Source organism: Anolis sagrei, chromosome 1 (genome assembly GCF_037176765.1).
Source record: "Anolis sagrei isolate rAnoSag1 chromosome 1, rAnoSag1.mat, whole genome shotgun sequence".
NCBI lineage: Eukaryota > Metazoa > Chordata > Lepidosauria > Squamata > Dactyloidae > Anolis > Anolis sagrei.
In genome coordinates this window covers 174,482,784-174,504,769 of record NC_090021.1, presented here as the reverse complement: position 1 = coordinate 174,504,769, position 21,986 = coordinate 174,482,784, and the positions used below count along the sequence as shown (strand labels likewise).

At 41.8% G+C, this 21,986-nt stretch overlaps 1 protein-coding gene across 1 annotated transcript in view; it reads right to left on the bottom strand.

Annotated features, from left to right (window-relative positions):
* The window catches only part of ATIC (5-aminoimidazole-4-carboxamide ribonucleotide formyltransferase/IMP cyclohydrolase), a 59,657-nt gene that overhangs the window by 5,583 nt on the left and 32,088 nt on the right, over window positions 1-21,986 (bottom strand). Inside the window, exons 9-13 of the mRNA XM_060781383.2 lie at window positions 19,196-19,303; window positions 17,121-17,206; window positions 13,749-13,838; window positions 12,562-12,690; window positions 9,376-9,468 (exon numbers count right to left, since the gene is read on the bottom strand). Coding sequence (XP_060637366.2) covers window positions 9,376-9,468; window positions 12,562-12,690; window positions 13,749-13,838; window positions 17,121-17,206; window positions 19,196-19,303 — 506 coding nt within the window. The remainder of the gene's footprint in view (window positions 1-9,375; window positions 9,469-12,561; window positions 12,691-13,748; window positions 13,839-17,120; window positions 17,207-19,195; window positions 19,304-21,986) is intronic.

The following is a 21,986-nucleotide window of genomic DNA, read 5'->3' as shown; positions in this document are numbered from 1 at the left end:
ACCTCACCATCAAAGTGTAATATCAAATAAACCATATTCCCTGATATTTACCAACTCACCAACAAGCCCCTTATGAATCCCTCCTTCCTGCAAGGATGTATTTTGGCCAATTACTAGGAAATCAGTAGTTGCCAAAAACAGGCAAGGAAAATATTGGCAGCTTTTGACACATTTAGTGAGCAAACAAGTAGATTCTTTATGTTTTTTTTAAAAAAATTCAATCATCCCTGGAATAAGCCAAGGCAGAAGAGAGCATACAAGCAGTGAGAGTTTCTAGGCATCCAGCCGGTGTTGGGAAAGAAATTACACTAGGGAGTTTAGGGCAAGGCTTACTTACAAAGTGAGGTTCTCCAGCCTGAGGGGAAACGTACAGAGAATATTACAGCTGTCTGACTTTCCAGTAGAACTACAAATTTTACTAAAAACTGTCAGAAGGGGCAGTTAACACAGATGTTAAAACGGCCCAACACAGCAATTCTGGTGGAGCGGTTAAGAATTCATTAGCCTAGAGGGAACTCAGTGCAGCTTTGAAAGTCTGGAAGATGCTGGCACCCACATCGCCTCTCCAAAAAGGGATGACTAAACCTTGCCTTCAAATCTGATCTCATGCATATTTACCGGGATGTAAAGTCTCGCCACACTGAACAGCATTTATTCCCTGAAAGTAAGTGTGCTTTAGGATTACATCTTCCGACTCCTTACCTTCCGATAATGATGGACATGTTCAGCTATCATGAAACTTATCCACGTGTGCAAAATAATATACAGGAAAATAATAAAACATTAGGTTCATAGGCATTCTAGAAAAATGCACATATAAACATTCAATAGAAATTGTGGATTTTCTGTTGGTACAAGAATCAACTCGGAGAGAAAAAAGAAGAAAAGGATGGACAAAAGTTTCAAGGAGAGATTAACAGAATATAAATGAAATAAATACAAATGAAATGAATGAATATCAGAGTCCACACTCCTTTGGGACCAACTCATTCTCTTCAATGCATTTTTGATGTATCTATATAAATAAAAATGTAATGCTCGTTTGTGGGATTAACAGAACTAAAAAACCCACTGGACGAATTGATACCAAATTTGGACACAAGACACCTAACAACCCAATGTACGTCCTTCACTGGGATTGTGGTGCAGCTGGCTGAGTGTCAGCTGCATTAAGATCACTCTGACCAAAAGGTCATGAGTTCGAAGCCAGAGTGGAGTGGGTTTCCAACCAATTGTGTGTAGCCTGTTGTCGACCTTTGCAACCCGAAAGACAGTTGCATCTGTCAAGTAGGAAAATTAGGTACCACTTTAAAGTGTGGGGAGACTAAATTAACTAATTTATGAGTCCATAAAAAAAAGACTCCAGCAAGCACTCCAGCAAAAAGCATGTGGGGAATGCGGAAGTACTTCATCAGTGTTGCAGATGGATGATGAAAGCGATAGCTCCCCTGGCAGCCAGAAAAAGTTGAATAGCCTCTGTCTATGTCTGTATATCTTGCATGTCAAAATTAGCATTGAATGTTTGCCATATATGTGTACACTGTAATCCGCCCTGAGTCCCCTGCGGGGTGAGAAAGGCGGAATATAAATCCTGTAAATAAATAAATAAAAATTCACTCAAAATTGATTTTGTCATTTGGGAGTTGTAGATGCTGGGATTTATAGTTCACCTACAATCAAAGAGCATTCTGAACCCCACCAACAATGGAATTGAACCAAACATGGCACACAGTTCTCCCATGAACAACAGAAAATACTGGAAGGTTTTGGGGGGCAGTGTCCTTTGATTTTGGAGTTGTAGTTCACCTACATCCAGAAAGTACTGAGGACTCAAACAATGGACCAAACTCTACACGAATACTCAATATGCCCAAATGTGAACACTGGTGGAGTTTGGGGGAAAATAGAAACTTGACATTTGGGAGTTGTAGTTGCTGGGATTTATTGTTCACCTACAATCACAGAGCATTCTGAACCCCACCAACGATAGAATTGGGCCAAACCTTCCACACAAAACCCCCATGTGGGCCACAGCAACGTGTGACAGGGGACGGCTAGTATGTAAATAAAAATACCTTTTCACAACTAATACAGTTAAAACGCCACAACTGAATCTGGCTGCAATGAAACCAAAAGGCTGGCTGAATACTGCCACTGCAACAAGACACAGTTCAGTATCCATAAAGTATGCTTATCAAAATATTAAGATAATTTACGAAGTTCATCCCTGGTCAGGCAAAAGACATTTAGTTAAGTCACTAATTATTGTCTTCCTCAAAGCGTCACTTAAATTGGGCACTGTCAAAGTTTCTGACTGTGAATTGCCATTGATCAATCCACAAATGTAAACAAAGGCTTCATGCTATGTCAATTCTACATGTGAAAAATCTTGAGGGAGAAATGGTGGCAACTAATCAAGTAACTTGACATTCCTTCAGTTGTCTGTGAAGACAAGTTCTGAAGCAACTCCTGGGGTGGTAAAAATACCAGTTGCAAAACTAGCAAATTCAAAGAGCATAGGGGCCAGGTGAGAACTAGACTTAGGTGTGAAGTTTGGACAGTAATTTCCTTTTAGCATCCAGAAACAGAGTTGTTTTTCCTTTCAACTTTTCTAAGATGGTGTTACATCTTCCAAAAAGTTCTAGAAAATAACCTCTTTAAAAAACTTATTTCACAGGTGGCTTGGCAAGCAATTTAGAACAGGCCTAAACTACAAGATACATGGAAAAGGGGGCTGTTTACACACTATTTTTCTGCTCTAAAACTATTCACATGGAAATATATATAGCTTGAAATCTTGGCAAATATCAATACTTTTTTTGTGTATCAGGAGCGACTTGAAAAACTGCATGTCATAGCCCCCGGTGGCGCAGTGGGTTAAACCCCTGTGCCGGCAAGACTGAAGACCGACAGGTCATAGAATCATAGAATCAAAGAGTTGGAAGAGACCTCATGGGCCATCCAGTCCAACCCCCTGCCAAGAAGCAGGAATATTGCATTCAAATCACCCCTGACAGATGGCTATCCAGCCCCTGTTTAAAAGCTTCCAAAGAAGGAGCCTCCACCACACTCCAGGGCAGAGAGTTCCACTGCTGAACGGCTCTCACAGTCAGGAAGTTCTTCCTCATGTTCAGATGGAATCTCCTTTCTTGTAGTGTGAAGCCATTGTTCCGTGTCCTAGTCTCAAGCTTGCTCCCTCCTCCCTGTGTCTTCTTCTCACATATTTATACATGGCTATCATATCTCCTCTCAGCCTTCTCTTCTTCAGGCTAAACATGCCCAGCTCCTTAACCCGTGCCTCATAGGGCTTGTTCTCCAGACCCCTGATCATTTTAGTCGCCCTCCTCTGGACACATTCCAGCTTGTCAATCTCTCTCTTGAATTGTGGTGCCCAGAATTGGACACAATATTCCAGGTCTAACCAAAGCGGAATAGAGGGGTAGCATGACTTCCCTAGATCTAGACACTATGCTCCTATTAATGCAGGCCAAAATCCCATTGGCTTTTTTTGCCGCCACATCACATTGTTGGCTCATGTTTAACTTGTTGTCCACGAGGACTCCAAGATCTTTTTCACACGTACTGCTCTCGAGCCAGGCATTGTCCCCCATTCTGTATCTTTGCATTTCGTTTTTTCTGCCAAAGTGGAGTATTTTTCATTTGTCCCTGTTGAACTTCATTTTGTTAGTTTTGGCCCATCTCTCTAATATGTCAAGATCGTTTTGAATTCTGGAGTATTGGCTATCCCTCCCAATTTGGTGTCGTCTGCAAACTTGATGATCATGCCTTGTTGTTGTTGTTGTTGTTGCTGTTGTTGTTGTTGTTGTTCTTCTTCTTCTTCTTCTTCTTCTTCTTCTTCTTCTTCTTATTCTTATTCTTATTATTATTATTATTGTGCCACTGGGGGCTCCAATGCCAATACAATAAATAGCTATTTTCCTTTGCATTTTTTCCATGCTTTGCAGTTACAGAAATGACTAATTTTTATCCACAGATTCAGGATACAATCCCTAGGATCACCAGGACTTTCTAGTGGTGATTGAAAGAGTTTTGTCTCTCCCAGCACAATGGCTTCGGTGAAGTGACAAGAGGAAGTGGGAGAAGTGAGAGATGTTTTTCGTGCTCCCTTTACAACTCCTCCTCTTTGGGGTTTTTTTTTTTTTTTTGCTTCCATCCAATTAAGATTTTTAAAGAAAGCAGCATCAGCCAGGAAAAGACAAATTGCTTGTTAGGTTTATGAGACTTGGCCATTGCCTGAACCTTTCCGACTTAGACAGGGCTGACAGACACTAAAGCCATAAGCAAGAGTGAAAGAAATGAATCATTCACAGTCTCACTCCTGCAAGGACTTTAGATCTTGCCAGAATCACAAGGGGAAATAAACAGGATCCTCCCATACTGAAAGGGAATGAAAAACCCGGATTTGTGCTTTTTCTTTTCCAGCCAACTAAGAATCAGCTTACAGCTAACAAGTCAGCGATTGGCACTGCGTAATGTTACACTTGTTTAATATACCGCCAGGGTTTCAAATGGAATGGATTGGGTAACATCCCATATCCTGGAAAGATGCAAAATGTTGCTTGTTCAATTAAAAAATAGGCTCCTTGCCTAACATCTTTTCTGTCTCACTTCTTCACTAGAGCTCAATGTACGCTGATGACACAACAGACTGACACTCCTCGCCCAATCCAACTGACCAACAGATATACTTTACTTATATATGCTCAATTGAGCATTGCTCATTGAGCATTGAAAAAACCAAGGTGCTGTTCCAGCAGACACCAGCCAACCCCTCTCCAATGCCAGCAATACAGCTTATTGGTGTAACATTAGAAAATGTTGATCATTTCCGCTACCTTGGCAGCCACCTCTCCACCAAAGTCAACATCGACACCGAAATACAACACCGCCTGAACTCTGCGAGCGCAGCATTTTTCCGAATGAAGCAGAGAGTGTTTGAGGACTGGGACATCTGTAGGGATACCAAGGTTCTTGTTTATAGAGCTATTGTCCTCCCAACTCTGCTATATGCCTGTGAGATGTGGACTGTCTACAGACGTCACATGCAACTCGTGGAACGATTCCATCAGCGCTGCCTCCGGAAAATCCTACAAATCTCTTGGGAAGACAGGCGGACAAACGTCAGCATGCTGGAAGAAGCAAAGACCACCAGCACTGAAGCGATGGTCCTCCGCCATCAACTCTGCTGGACCGGACACGTTGTCCAGATGCCAAACCCAACTTGTTTTTCAAAGTGTTCCATGTAGAAATTAGCTATGAACGGGCTGAGAGGGCTCCCCATAGCTACTCCATTTTTCTGTTTGTAGAACTCATTGCCCCACTGAAAGTAGCTGGTGGTGAGGCAATGGTGAAACAGAGCTGTGGTGTCTTCTGGGAACCTCTGGTTGATTACCTCAGTTGAAACATTCACACCTAGCTCCAGCAGACAAGATTCCTTTGTCTCACCCTGGTCATTCCACAGATATATAAATCCTTTTTCCTAGTTCCAACAGACCTCACTACCTCTGAGGATGCTTGCCATAGATGCAGGTGAAACGTCAGGAGAGAATGCCTCTTGACCATGGCCATACAGCCCGAAAAAACCTACAACAACCCAATGTTCTCTTTGCTTATTCTGGCTGCAGCTCTGAACCTAGAATATTCACCATGCTTAAAGCTACTAAACATTTATATTGGCGACTATATACCAGTCAAGTACTAGATTACCTGAAGCAGCCAACTGAGAAATGTTATTTCAGATTAAAATGGACCCACTTAGAGTGGCAAAACAACTCTGTATATTTGAGCTGGCTCTCTTGAGATGCTTTCATTGTTGCAACAGAAGGCAGCCCTCATGTGCATAAATGACTGTAAAAACAACTCCCATCATTTATTGAAGAAGAAACAAGAGCAAGGTAAGAATCCTAAACTATTGCTTTGATTGTTTTTCCAACTCCATGTCACCAGTTCAGCACAAAAACAAATGAGAGAATACACTGAATTAAGAGAGGGTTGATTCAGAGAAAAATATTATGTTAACAAATTCTAAAAACTGCTTGGGTGAAAACGGTGAGAAAGAAAGCGAATATCCAAAGGAAAATAAGCAAAATTTACCAGCAGAGGAGAATAAGCATGCAAACAGCCTTAAAATGTGTGTTATTTGCCCCAATAGCAAACTAAATGTTCACAATTACTAGAACTGAACTGGAAGAAGACTTTCACAACATCACAGACGGTACTTGCATTTATTAGCATTTTATAATAGCAACTGCATCTACCTCTGCCAAAGATCCTGGAGGCTGATCAGACAGATGCTGTATGGGAAAAAAAAGTCAAGGCAGGAGTGGAAAATAAGGAGCTCTCCCTCTTTCTTGAATGTGGGAAGAATGTGAGTTCTTTTAGACTTTTTTTTTGTCGTTTCAGGAGTGACTTGAGAAACTGCAAGTTGCTTCTGGTGGGAGAGCATTGGCCGTCTGCAAGGACGTTGCGTAGGGGACCCCCGGATGTTTTACCATCCTTCTGGGAGGCTTCTCTCATGTCCCCACATGGGGAGCTGGAGCTGACAGAGGGAGCTCATCCGCACTCTCCCCAGATTCTGTTAGACTGAATGACCATAAATATATATCTGTTAAAGGTTCCTAAATGTATTTTATTTCAAAAACTAGGAAGATCATTTTTTTAAGAAAAAGAAAGCCTGAACTATGAAGGTTTCCATTCTATGCACATTAACTGGTGAGTAAGTACCACTGTACTAATGTGCAATTTCTCTCCAAATAAACATACATGGGATAAGGCTGCATGAGCACTAAAAGCTTGCCTTGGTCTAATTTTGAAATATAATTTTTATAAACACACTAGCCATCCCCTGCCACGCGTTGCTGTGGCCCACATGGGGGTTCTGTGTGGGAGGTTTGGCCCAATTCTATCATTGGTGGGGTTCAGAATGCGATGTGAACTTTAAATCCCAATAACTACAACTCCCAAATGTCAAGATTCTCTTTTCCCCAAACTCCACCAGTGTTCACATTTGGGCATATGGAGTATCCGTGTAGAGTTTGGTCCAGATCCATCATTGTTTTGAGTCACAGTGATCTCTGGATGTAGGTGAACTACAACTCCAAAACCAAAGGACACTGCCCACCAAACCCTTCCAGTATTTTCTGTTGGTCATGGGAGAACTGTGTGCCAAGTTTGGTCCAATTCTATTGTCGGTGGGGTTCAGAATGTTCTGTGATTGTAGGTGAACTATAAATCCCAGCAACTACAACTCCCAAAAGAAAAAATGAATTTTTTGAGTGAAGGACATACATAGTCCAATCCTCAAACCACTACGCTATGCTGAACAGCTTCATTTTACTCATTACAATAAAGGAAGCAACCTTTCCAAGTGATATTTTTCACATACAAATTGAAGCCAACTGATTAAACGAGATAACAGAGATGACAAGCAGAGATAATAAAATTACTGCGGGAAAATATGCTAGGAAGGAGATTTGTACAAGACGAACAGAACTGTGGGGAAGTTTGGAATTGGAAAGATCAGACTGGCTTCCGGTGCCACCACAGCTGTATTTGCAAAGGAAAGTGGGATTTCTATTTCTGAATGCTCCCAAGAGGATTTCAGAGTCATGCACATGAAACAGAAACATATCATAAAATCAAACAAGTTCAAATCTAAACATAAACCATACAAATAGAATTTTAAACATATACCAATACAGTACAACCCCTGTATTTGCTAGGGATTCATTTCTAAACTTACTGTGAAAACTGTAGTAGTAGCCTATTGATATAAATTATTTCCACCAGATCTTACTGTAAAGGTGTATACTGAATACTTTTTGACTGTGAATTTGTAATACTGTTTATATTTAATTCTGTTTTAATTTTTGTATATTTGTATATTTTAACCTGGGTACTAATGCTTTTATGTTAAGCCATAGTGACCCCTTCAGGAGAGATAAAGCAGAATATACATAATAATAATAATAATAATAATAATAATAATAATTTTATTGATTAGCCCTTAGGCCACATCACAATAAGAAACAGAACAACAAGGCCTGACAAGACCTGATCACACTCCACGTAGTAAGTTAAAATAAGACACTTATAACAATACAGTAAATAAATATGATAAGACATGATAAAACTGATAAACTGATCAAGCTGAGTATAATATAATAATAATAATAATACACACTCCTAGATGCTTGGGAAGTGTTCGACTGATTTTGTGATACGAAATCCAGCATATAGAACTTGTTTGCTGTGACATACTGTGCTTTTGTGTCAATAATAATAAACAAGCCAGTCAAGGTGGTCCCAGTGGTGATCAGCACACTGGGTGCAGTGCCTAAAGACCTTGGCCTGCACTTAAACACAATCGGCACTGACAAAATTACCATCTGCCAGCTGCATTATTCGCCAATACATCACATAGTCCTAGACACTTGGGAAATGTCCGACGCGTGATTTAATACAACAGCCAGCAGAGTGCCTGCTGTGAACTAATCTTGTGTTTCTAATAATAATGCAAAGACTCTGGTACAAGCCACTCAAGGTGGTCCCAGTGGTGATTGGCACACTGGGAACAGTGCCTAAAGACCTTGGTCTGCACTTAAACACAATTGGCATTGACAAAATTACCATCTACCAGCTGCAGAAGGCCACCTTACTAAGATCTGCATGCATTATTTGCTGATACATCACACAGTCCTAGACACTTGGGAAGCCTTGACTGGCTTGTTTATTATTATTGACACAAAAGCACCGTATGTCACAGCAAACAATATCTATATGCTGGATTTCGTATCACAAAATCAGTCGAACACCTCCCAAGCATCTAGGAGTATGTATTATTATTATTATTATTATTATTATTATTATTATTATTAATATCCTGCTTCCCAAATGTCTTCCCATTATTCGCCAATACATCACATAGTCCTAGACAGTTGGGAAGTGTCCGACGCGTGTTTTAATGCAACAGCCTGCAAAGTGTCTGCTGTGGACTCATCTTGTTGTGTTTCAAATAATGATGATGTTATCCTGGAGGACCTTGCAAATTCTTAGAGAGGTATCCCCAGTAGGAATTTTCTAGGTCTACAAGATAAGTATAGCAATTTCCGGTGGAAACTTTCTATACATTATTCCTAGATAGGTAAAACTGAAGCAAATCTAGAAGAAAGTGGTCCAGCCTAGTGAAGACTAAGGGGTCCTCAAGACACAATGATGGTCAAAGCACCTCCCAAGTTTTGATTCACGGAAACAAACTCCACCATTACCTACAGCCAACATCTTATATTTGATGCACCGCAACCTATCCAAAAAGTACAACAGGCAAGCCTCCCCTAAAGATCCCTGCACATTTACCTGTCCATTCTTGGCATAACAAACGGAATTAGACTGGGTATATTTCACAGCGATGCTAGCAACAATCAGGTCTCCGATTGCTGGCTCAGGCAGCTGAAACAACAAGGGAAACATTATCTGGTAGGCAGCTCTTTAAATTAAAATAAATTCATGACCCACGGAAATTGGCCGTATAGTCACGCAAAATTTAGCAACCCCCTTTCCCAGCTGTTACATTCTTCAAGACACAAAAATGAAGGTCTGGAAAATGACTTTTAACCTCTGATGTAAACCTTTACTGCAGGTGTTACTGTATCGTCATAATGCCTTGCACCCATTCCATGAGTTCATGAGGGCTAAATACAGCATAGACATGGACAGAAAATGGCTCACTGGTAAAGGAAGAGTAAACAGTAAAAAATCCCAGGCATGAGAATGTTTAATACTGTTTATATTTAAATCTGTTTTAATGTTTGTATATTTTAAGCAGTGTACTAATGCTTTTATGTTATGCCAGTCTGAGACCCCTTCGGGAGAGATAAAGTGGAGTATACATAACAGCAAGAACAAGAACAACAACTTAGTTTAATCCCCATTTTTTTCTCCCTAACAGAAAATGACCCAGGAGAAAATGTGTTCAAAGGGGCCATCTGCTGACCTGAAACAGTACTACATTAGTGAAACTGAGCATCTAGACTTCTAGTGAAATTCACAAGGCTGTACATGGTACAGAGAGAAGCAAGTTTTTGTGTTCTGAGTGGTATACAGTTTGGGGAACAATTCAACTCTGGTCATTTTGGTTTTAGTATTGAGACTAGTGTTTGAAGTTCAGATGTCTATCTCACTTTTGGCAGGGACATTTATATGGGTATATGAATTTTGTTACAGTAAGTCGTAGCAGGATCAAGTGTGTGTGTTAAAGAAAAACCTTATGATGTCAATTATTATGTGCAGCTGGTTATGTAGGTCTGCCAGCATGTTTAGGCCACACCTGGTGGGGTATAACCGGATGAATTTTCAAATACAGTTTGGTGGAGAAGGAGAAGCAATATGCTGCTCTGAAGGAGATGCTGTAATGCTGCTATGCTCTAATAGCGATGCTCTTTGCTATGGTGGAATACTATTTACTCAAGGTTTATGATTTGCTCTCATTTGAATGAAGATGAAGAAGCCTTATTCTGTGTTACTTATAAGTTTGTTGCAGTTTGATTTTGTATACAACACTGCAAGTTTATAGCCTCTGTTGATAAGAGTAAGGTTTTCTGTTCCTTTTTCCTCTTGCCTTTGTGTCTATTGCATTGGACTTGGCTAAAATCTGCTTCTGTGCAACAAATCTGAGACCTTGTCTCACCCAAATGAGGTGTGTAATGTTGGCACTATAAGCAGATAGATACCAGACTATGGCAAAGCAATGAATCACTGTAGGTGATGAGTATCTGTTTACTTTTGGTTTGAATGCTGGGAGAAAACACATGCTTTGTATTTAGGTGGTCCACTCAGTTCCTGACATCGCTAGGTGAAGCTGGAAAGCGTCTTATCTGAAACCCTGCAAAGGTTTAGCCCATGAGTAGACAGTACAGTGCTCAATACACCACACCATCTGATGAGCTTGGGGAGACCCCTTTTTCAAACAACAACTCCCAGAATCATCTAACAAAGTGATTCCAGTACAATTGCCATAGTAGCATCCTATGAAACCTGAGATTTGTTATGGGAGAAACACTAACAAATCTCAGCCAGAGAGCTCTTCTAGTGCCTCTGAACAAACTACAAATCCCAGTACATGGCAAGCAAACTGGACTTGTAGTGCTGTATCTATGTGGAAGATTTCCAAGTGAGCTACCTAAGTGTCACCAAAGCTAACAGTATCACCAAAGACTGGCTCCCAAGCAGCAAAGATCTGCCTTGCGGGCAGAGATATTTGATCAAAAATGTCAGCCACTGTTGTAGTTCAGTGTGTTGCTCGAGTTGCAACTCCTAGTACCAGGGAGAACGGGTCTACTTTGGAGTCAGAGGGAGAACAGCAGCGTCAGCACATTAGAGAAATCATTATGGCTCCAAGCGATACCGACGCGTTTCCAGGTTTCTCCGATTGTGAGATGGGGGATGGGGAAGTAAGCAGAGGTGTAAAGAGGGCTGCTCAGGAGCCAGAGTCTGAAGGGGAATTACAAAGGAAGCGTATTCGGGAAATACTTTGTGCACCAACAGAGGATGAAGATTTCTTTGGGTCTGAAGGGAGTTCTGGGACTGGGGGTGATATGGAAGATGATGATGAGTTAAATTGGACCCGTGTGCAAAACATAAGGGATATCTGTAGCCAGCCCACCTCTAGTGAGGAATTTGAGGGGTTCACTGGGGATTGGCAGCCAGGGGATTCTTGGCAGGATCTGAACCCTGATAATCATTGGCAGAGGTGGAGGGATGGGCACTCAGCTGCAGGTTTGGGAGCAGCTGGGAGTGATGACGAGAGGGTGGGGAGCTCATCAAGCTCCGAGGAAGAACTTTGAGATAAAAGGGGGTTCAGTTTGAACTGCAAGTCGCAGAAGGCAAAGTGTCTTCATGGGACATAATTCTTTGTACCTGCCAACTTTCCACCTTGGGTCCTGGGCTATAGCTTCGTGTGTTCCTGTGCTCCTGTTTCCTCGGTGACTCCAGCGTTTCAGCTTTGCTTCTCAACAGAATTGACTACGGACCGGTTTGACTTTGCTTTTGGACTTCTGGACTTTGTTTGCTAATATCTTTGTGACTTTAACAACTTTTAGTTTTGAAACTACGTTTTTCCAGCTTCAAAGACTGTGCTTTTGTCCTATTTTGATTTTTAAGCAGTTCGCTTCATTTTTTGTTTAATCCGGATTATTAGGCAGCGCTATAATCCGGATTATCTTTTTGTTTCTCCTATTGACTTGTTTTTGGTGCCAAATTGCTCCAGCAGACCTTAGCACTGCTGTTAAGTACTTTGTAGGTCCTTTTGTTTGCAATAAAGCTGTGTTTGAACCTTTAATCTGTGTCTGGCATTGTTTAAGGCTTCTGGGTCCTGAGAGCCACAGAACTGGATCTGCAACAGTTGCTTGTAAAGCATATGTATTGCCAATGAACCAGACCCCTTTTCATATTTCCAGACTGCACCCTTAGTACCTCTAATGCTTTTAACTTTTCTTTTCCTGACATTACTCCTCCTTTCTCAAATAATCACTTTCCTGTACTCACCTTTTTATCTTTTGTCACAATGTTCTTGAACAGTGATCGGTCAATTACGCCGTCATTCCTCTTCTGCATTAGGTGCAATCCAAAGAGAGTACGGATTTCAGCTTCGTCTGGCTCATAAGCTGGGTCCATCTTAAAAAAAGGAAATAGTGTCAGCAACAGGACAGTTTAATGCAGCTCTTTCCCATTTTGGGGGAAATCCCCCCCCCCCCCCAAATCTAGTCCATAATTTAAGATCACTAAAATTCCATGCCAAACTTTCTGTGCTCGGAAGTATTTTGGGTAGCACGGTTACAAATTATTCACATGTCTAACTATGTCTATAGGTGAAAAAGCGCCTGCAAAAGAATAAATTGCTCAAAATACATACTTTAGACCAGGAATTCTCAAACTTTTTAAAAAGAGGGCCAGATCATAGTCCGTCAAACTGTTGGAGGGCCGGATTATAATTTGAAAAAAAAAACATGAATGAATTCCTATGCACATTGCACATATCTTATTTGTAGTGCAAAATACACTTAAAACAATGCAATAATTAAAACTACTTTCAAACGAAATACTGCACAATTAAACAGAAACTTTCAAACCAGGAACAGATTTTTTTCCCCCAAATTTTGGTAGATAGCGTTATTTTTGATTAGCAATTTATAGACAGCCAGTTTTATTATTTCTGGCCCACCAAAGACCAAGTAACAGATTGACATTAAAATCCTAAGCAGCCCCCTCCCCCAAAAAAGCAGATCTGGCATTCTCTGGCTCCAGCTACTGAAGTGGAAATTCAGGTGTGAATGTCAGTGTTGTTTGCAAGGCTCTCTGAATCACAACCAGGTTGTCATGTTTTTCTAGTAACCATGTAACCATGACAACATATTGCTCCATGTTTAAACTTTCATTAGGGCACATTAAATATTATTTTGTTCCATCATCATAATGATGAAGACAACTTTGCAAGATAAATGGCAAACAGGCTACAACCTGAGCTCAGTCAATCTAGAATAATTTGAAATATCCCACTGACTTGGATGCTACATTTTTAAAGCTTTACATGTAACATGAAAAGATACATATCTTGATGGCAAAAGTTGTAACATTGGGAAATAAAGAGCTTACGGCAAGTGAGGCAGAAAAGAGATAAGACATCTTCAAGTCCCACCTTCCTCAAAATGCCTTGGAGCATTCCAAACACTCACCTGGAGAACACAGTAGCTCCCATTTTTCTTTTTGGATAAGATTTTGAGAGCTTCTTCATCATATCCTGGAGCCACAACCCCATCAGATACCTGTAGTTACAACAAACAATACATTGACCAAAAATAACAAACAGCATCCTTATGAAATAAGTCACAAACTACTGCATACAGATTCAATTCTTTCACTCTCTGTGACACAAGCAAGGCATGCCCTACGATTAAGAAGAGTGGCTGCCTCCGGCTTGTAGAACCTCTACCCTGGAAGGACCCCATCTTCACCTTGCTTCTTCCTTTCCCAAGCTTGCACTTCACCTTTCCATGGACTTCGACCCCTTCTCTGTCATTCATAGAATCATCGAATCATAGAATCAAAGAGTTGGAAGAGACCTCATGGGCCATCCAGTCCAACCTCCTGCCAAGAAGCAGGAATATTTATTTCAAATCACCCCTGACAGATGGCCATCCAGCCTCTGTTTAAAAGCTTCCAAAGAAGGAGCCTCCACCACACTCCGGGGCAGAGAGTTCCACTGCTGAACAGCTCTCACAGTCAGGAAGTTCTTCCTCGTGTTCAGATGGAATCTCCTCTCTTGTAGTTTGAAGCCATTGTTCCGCGTCCTAGTCTCCAAGGAAGCAGAAAACAAGCTTGCTCCCTCCTCCCTGTGGCTTCCTCTCACATATTTATACATGGCTATCATATCTCCTCTCAGCCTTCTCTTCTTCAGGCTAAACATGCCCAGCTCCTTAAGCCGCTTCTCATAGGGCTTGTTCTCCAGACCCTTGATCATTTTAGTCGCCCTCTTCTGGTCACATTCCAGCTTGTCAATATCTCTCTTGAATTGTGATGCCCAGAATTGGACACAATATTCCAGGTGTGGTCTACCCAAAGAGGAATAGAGAGGTAGCATGACTTCCCTAGATTTAGACACTATGCTCCTATTGATGCAGGCCAAAATCCCATTGGCTTTTTTGCCGCCACATCACATTGTTGGCTCATGTTTAACTTGTTGTCCACGAGGACTCCAAGATCTTTTTCACACGTACTGCTCTCGAGCCAGGCATCATCCCCCATTTTGTATCTTTGCATTTCGTTTTTCCTGCCAAAGTGGAGTATCTTGCATTTGTCACTGTTGAACTTCATTTTGTTAGTTTTGGCCCATCTCTCTAATCTGTCAAGATTGTTTTGAATCCTGCTCCTGTCCTCTGGAGTATTGGCTATCCCTCCCAATTTGGTGTTGTCTGCAAACTTGATGATCCTGCCTTCTAATCCTTCATCTAAGTCATTAATAAAGATGTTGAACAGGACCGGGCCCAGGACGGAGCCCTGCGGCACTCCACTTGTCACTTCTTTCCAAGATGAAGAGGAAGCATTGGTGAGCACCCTCTGGGTGCGTCCATTTAACTCACAGATCCACCTCACCGTAGTTTTGCCTAGCCCACATTCTGTAGTTGCCCTCCTAATGTGCTTGCCAGAAACTGGTGTCTTGTATTCTACCTTCAAGCACCACAATGCAAAGTAACATTTGTTGACAAATCTGTTGCTTTATTCCAACCCTCTAGTCCAATGGTTCTCAAAGTGTGCTCCATGGAACCCTTGGGGCTCCACAAAGCATACTGAGAGGCTCTGTACTTCCTTCCCTCCCCCTCCTCTTTCCTCCTCCTCCAAGCTTTCTGTCCTCTTTCTTGCTCTTCTGATCACCTCCCTTACCACCAAAAGCCTTTTCAACCTGCCTCCCTCATCCCCAAAAACATTTTCCTTGCCTTCCTTGCCAACCAGATCATTTCCCTTTTGCCTTGCTTACTTCCAAAACCCTATTTCCCTCCCACCACTCGGGGTGCTTTGATTGTGATTTTCCTGCATGTCAGTAGTGGGTTGGACTGGATGTCTCCTAGGGTGTGCTGTTGAAATACTGTTAAATTTATATTGGTCAATGTGATGAAGTGTAAATTTTTAACTTGCAGTTATGTGTAATTATAGATAGATGTTTTAAAGGGTAAGTAACTAAAGTTGCATAACTAGGGGGAATGGTAGCCAGCTCAACTCATGTTGAGTTGGGTTACAATGGAAACGGGGGCGGAGCCTACTGCCACTTGGCAGGGCAGCCATTTTAAAAGCAGTTAGTCTGCAGCCAGCGAACTGCAGGGAGGCTGGTTCTGTTGTGTGTTAAGAACCAGTAAGGTAGTCTCAGACATGTAGCCGGGGGGGGGGGGGGGGGGCTTGGGGGGCTTCAGCCCCCCCCCCCCCGAAATTCTCATGGTGGTCCGTGAGAAGGCCTTACTGGTATATTATTTAACCTGTTATGTTTATTCATATCATGATCTGATCACCATTCTCAATATATCCCATATGCTTGGGGGTATTGGGGTAACGATACAAAAGGTTTGCTAGGGTAGACCCTCTTTCACTCAGACGCACCCCCCCCCTCCCCAGAATCAAACTCAGCTCCCCCCGAAACAAAATCCTGGCTACGGGCCTGGGTAGTCTGCAGTCTGTGAGCTGCAGGAGTGGCTGGATCTCTCGTAGTGAGAACCAGTAAGTTAGTCTGTAGTCAGTGAACTACAGGAGAGGTTGGTTCTAGTGTGTGTTGAGAACCAGTAAGTTAGTGTACAGTTTGTGAACTGTAGGAAAGGCTAATTCTATAGTAGTGAGAATCAGGAAGGTTTTGGCTTTTAGCCTGAGTAGTTTAGATAAGTCGAGTTGGCTTATTTATATTAATAAATAGTGTATGAGAGAAAGGGTGAGAGAAACCCAGTGAGAATCTCTATTGCAACAGAAACAAAGAAAGAATAAGCTTGTAACTGAAGTAATCTATTAAGGAAAGAAACACAGTTTGAAGAAAAATAAGTTTGAAACCTGTTTAGTGGAAGGAAGAGCCCTTTCCAGAGCTGTTTAAGAAACGTTACAAATATAACCTATGACAATATGTGCCACTAAGAGTCAAGTTACATTGAAACTATCACGCTCCTTCTACATTTCAATAAAATTGTTACTGTTTTTTCCTAAAGCTTGGTCTCTGTTACAATTCCTTTCCAATTTAAGTCACACTACACATTAAAGAAAGACCAAGTCAATATCACTAGCTATTAGCTACACTATCACATTAATAAACCCTTACAAAGTGGTGGCTCCTTTACAAACTCTTCACAATTTAATGGCCCCGTCACAAATTGGTAGCATCTTTGCGAATTGTTACAGTCAAGAAGTTTGCCCATGCCTGATAAATATACATTATATATAATATAGATACATTTCTTGAGGATCCACGTGAGACTTTTGCTTCAAAAAAGCCTCCACAGCTGAAAAAGTTTGCGAACCCCTGCTCTAGTTACACAAAGATAACACCAGCTTCAGTAAAGAACGCCACAGATACTGACCTCTCTGGAAATGATCTTTGCTGTGGGGACATCACAGATATCTGAGAGAGCAATGAAGTCGCCAAAAGATGACATTCTATCAGCGCCTGGAAAGAAGTAATATTTGGCACCAGGTTACTTCTCTTGCGCAGCTCCCACATTGAGATAGCTTCGTTGTGTCCAACCCGAGACATGTTTATTCAATTGCCTAGTTTGACAGTTTAGTGTAGTTTATATCTTGGACAGACGTGAATTTTACTGAAGGTCCAGCAGCTGCTACAAATGAAAAGGTGCAGAGGTTGGGTTATTGTAGGTTTTTTCGGGCTATATGGCCATGTTCTAGAGGCATTCTCTCCTGACGTTTCGCCTGCATCTATGGCAAGCATCCTCAGAGATAGTGAGGGTTCAGAGGTTGCCCTGAGAGGTATTCCAGGCAGCCGCTTGGTCAACTTGATGGATTCCCTAGGGCTGTTTTCTGCAGTATGGTGAATGAATAGTCAACATATCTCTCTTTTGAGCTGCTGCGTTAAGCTGCATTTTGAAGCAGCAGGCAATTGCCCTCAAGCAGGAGGTATGACTTCACAGACTTGTGTGAATCCAACATTTTTTAAAAAGCTGCACACTTTGAAGCTGAGTTGGTTATACTGCACTTGGCTATACTGTATTACTGCAATAAGAAATTCAATGTGAAGTTTTGATAAATGTGAATTTAATATGATGTGCGGAATGAATGGAAGAATGGAAGAAGAATGTATGGATGGAGCTAATAATTTTGGAGACATCAGTATACTATTAAGGCCTGCAATGACTAACTACCTGCTTGCTGGACTGTAATTAAAAATTGCTAATATTTTGGCTGAAAAGTAAACTCTGATAAGGACTGTGGCAATGGTTCTTTCAAGTTAAGGAAATGTTTGCAACATTCCTTATATTAAGAAGGAAGTCAACATAAGCCTTGTGTTTGTCAATACCAATCAAGAAGAATCAACATCTAGCCAGGAAACTGAGATGGAGCAAGGATGGAAGATGTCTATCATTAATTTATTATTATTATTATTATTATTATTATTATTATTATTATTATTATTATCTTTATTTGTACCCCGCTAACATCTCCCAAAGGACTCGATGCGGCTTACAAAGGCCAAGGCCTCAAAACACAACATAACAATACAAAACCTAAAGCAAATTAAAAACAATTAAAGCAATATTAAACAACAAGCAATAAACAATACGCCAAGACACAATAAAACTGGGCCGGGCCAGAGTAATGGGTACAGAATTAAAAGTGCTGATGTGACAGGTGATATGTAAGGATTATAGGGCAAGTGCAGTGTGCAGCAATCTTAATTCTAATAAAGTGCTTCTGGGACTTGTTATTGGAGTTTTCCTATTCTGGAAAGGCACATTTACAATTTTGGGACTACATCAGCAGAATATTCCTATAAAAGACTCAGTCTAATAATGCTCAAAGTGTGATAGACAGGGACACTGTTCACCCGCTATGCTCTGCTCCATGGGAATGAGAGAGATAGTGTACTTATGCAGAGTGTCAGATATGCTATGGGAAAGCATGATTTTTGTCACTTGGGGGGTTTTATCTCAAGGGAAGAGGAAGAAGTGCACTTTTGGAGTCTTAGATTTTGTGCAGGGAGTCAGGTTCTGCTGTATGGAAAACAGAGATCTGTTTATGCCCACTGGGTACAATTATTTCTTTCATTCCCAGAAACTCTCCAGGTACCAACAGACAGTAATTTTGAAAGTGGCATCAGTTCATGGACCATTCCTCTGAGTAGCACTGCTTGACCCAACAGTATGCTTCTCCTCTATTTTTACTTGACATGCTTAATACATTTGAAGACATTGCTTAATATGATCAATTCCAATATTCCAGGGTGACTGGTATTTATAAAAGAGTAAGAAATCACTAGGCTGCCTCAGGAAAAAATATGAGGAAATTTCATGTTTGTTCTTGGAAATGTCCTACAGTGTAGATACCACTGCTCCTGATTGCGGTCATTATATGTACAGGGGCTCTATGGGAGTTAATTACACCTAAGGGATGAAAGGCAATCTAGTTTAGAAAACTTGCTCACCTCTTGCCCTTGCATAGGCAGCTGCCAGAGGTGTCAGTGTGGGCTGCAAGTCATGCACCATGCAGACCTGTGCTTCTTCTTCAGTGAGTGGAACTCCAACAGCTGCACCTGGAGGCAAAACAAGCAAAAGCAGGAAGCAATGTGAAAATTTTCCACCAATGCTCAGAGGGACTTGGAAGACATTGGAGGATCATGTCCACGGTTACATCTCTCCTATGGAATCTATCTATCTATCTATCTATCTATCTATCTATCTGGCATGGATAGAGTCGTGCTGGATAACTCATTGCTCGTAATAATTTCATTAAAATCACCTTTTTGAAGAATTTCGAAGCATTTTTAAAAACTGGAAGTCCCTTTGCCCTTCCGAAGCTTTTTCTGCCATTTTTGTTATGACTCAGGAAGTGAGTCTGAAATGATTCTGCGTATTTTCAGCCCTCTACTAGCCTGCTGGGAGGCAAGCAGTTTGCATGCTGGGTGGGTCCTTGCCTTTGGGGGAGCACATGGCTCAGAGGCTCATTCGGAGCCAGGAAGGGAAGGGAGAAGGGAAAGGGAAAGACAAAGGGAAGGGAGGTTGTGTTGAAGGGAGGTTGGAAGAAGAGCACGGGGGCAAGCAAGCAGAGAAGAAGGGCTGGGAGAAGGGCTGTTGCCTGCCTGGCTGCCTGGGCAGCCTGCCTTGCCGCTTATGTGCTGTTGCTGCTGTTGAGGTTTGGGATGGGTGAGCACTGTGAGGGTAGTTTGTGGGTGAGTGGCATGGGTGGAAAGAGCAACACAGAGGAACCAAAGCACTCATTCCAACATTTTTTAAAAGCCAACGTTGTAGCAGGTCTATCTGGCCTCAGCGTTTTTTTAGTTTGTGTTGCACATAGCCTCAAAAGAACTAGATCTTCCATCAATTCTTTGAACACAAACTCTCATTCCTAAAGTTGTGAAATCAGTTTCCAAGGAAAAAAAGGGCAGGGCTGTTTGTTACTTTCTTTGTTTGCTGTGAGTTTATTTTTATGTATTTATTTATTATTTAAACTTATATGCCGCCACTCCCCTGGGGCTCGGAGCGGCTTATAAGAATAGCTAAAATCTAACAAAGTTTAAAAGCAATTTAAAACAATTTAAAAACAACAGTATCCAACATTAAAAGCCTGTCGGAACAGGTATGTCTTACATGCCCTGCGGAAAGCTGGTAAGTCCCGCAGGGTACAAACTTCAGGTGGCAGAGTATTCCAGAGTGATGGTGCCACTGCTGTGAAGGCTCTGCGTCTGGTTGCTGTTAGATGCAAGGTCTTGACACTGGGGGCTTCCAATAGATCTTGGTCCTCAGAACGGAGGGATCTCTGGGATTGGTAGGGGGTGAGGCGGTCCCTCAGATACATTGGACCCAGACCATGCAAGGCCTTAAAGGTGAGTACCATCACTTTGAAAGTGATCCGGTGCTCAATTGGTAACCAATGCAGCTGTAGTAAGATTGGTGTTATGTGGCATCTCATCGGAGTTCCCGCAAGAAGCCGAGCAGCTGCGTTTTGTACCAACTTGAGCTTCCGAATCACCGACAGAGGGAGGCCAATGTAGAGGGCATTACAGTAGTCCAGTCTTGAGATGACCGTGGCCTGGATCACCGTAGCTAGGTCGTCCCTGGACAGGTAAGGGGGTCAGCCATCTAGCCTGCCGCAGGTGAAAGAAGGCGGTTCTGCTCACGGCGGAGACCTGGGCCTCCATTGTCAGCAGAGGGTCCAAAAGGACTCCCAGACTCTTTACCAATGATGACGGGCGTAACGCCTCGTCATCCAGGGTAGGCAGCTGGATGTCCCCACTGCCCGGTCCACCCAGCCATAGGATCTCCGTCTTTGCTGGATTCACCCTCAACCTGCTGGCACGCAGCCATCCAGTAGCAGCTTCGAGGCACTGATGGAGACAATCGGGTTGCCTAAGACAATCGAATTGCCTAAGAAGATACTAGAAAACTTATACTTTCAAGTATCTCCTTACCTAACTTGTGAAATCAGCTTACAAGACCCCAAAACCTCTCAGGGCTGGCTGTTTCTTATTTCCTTTGTTTGCTGTGTGTTGCCTACAAATCCCATATTTTCAAGTCTTGCTTATTGCGTATTGCCGATTCAGAAATTTTGTAAAGTTCCAAAAAATTTAAAGAAAAAAATCAGAATTCAAATCTGGTTCGAACCACCAGCACCCCCTACATCCAAAACGAGTTCCGAACCATTTTTTTTTATCAACCAAGCCTACTATCTATGCATGCCACCAAATGCCCTCTAGGGATTATGAAGTCACTTTCACCATATTTTTAGCCCCCTTTCCAGACGAGATTTCCACAACATAATATTATTGGGGTGTCACTTCTTCATCACTTTCTATTCTTACAATGTCATCTCCTGGCCTACAATGGTCCAGGGGAGCCATAAAAATAGTGAGAATGACCTTCATATTCCCTAGAGCAGCCCCCCCTCCCCCCAACTAAGGCCCATGGATTGGATGCAGCCCTCCAAGGTCATTTCCCTGGCCCTGCCCTAAACTTTAGACTTAGGGCAGCTCTAAAACTGAAATGTCTCAAAGGAACACAGCAACACCAATTCTAATTAACTTGACTACCTCACCAGCCAAAAGCATGCCCACTCTTCCTGTTGAAATACCGATAAGTTTATGTTGGTTAAAATTGTTCTCCATTTTAAATACTGTATTGTTCTTTCATGGTTTTTTTTTTTTTTTTTGCACTACACATAATATATGTGCACTTTGCATAGGAATTCATTCATGTTTTTTTCAAACTATAGCCCGTTTG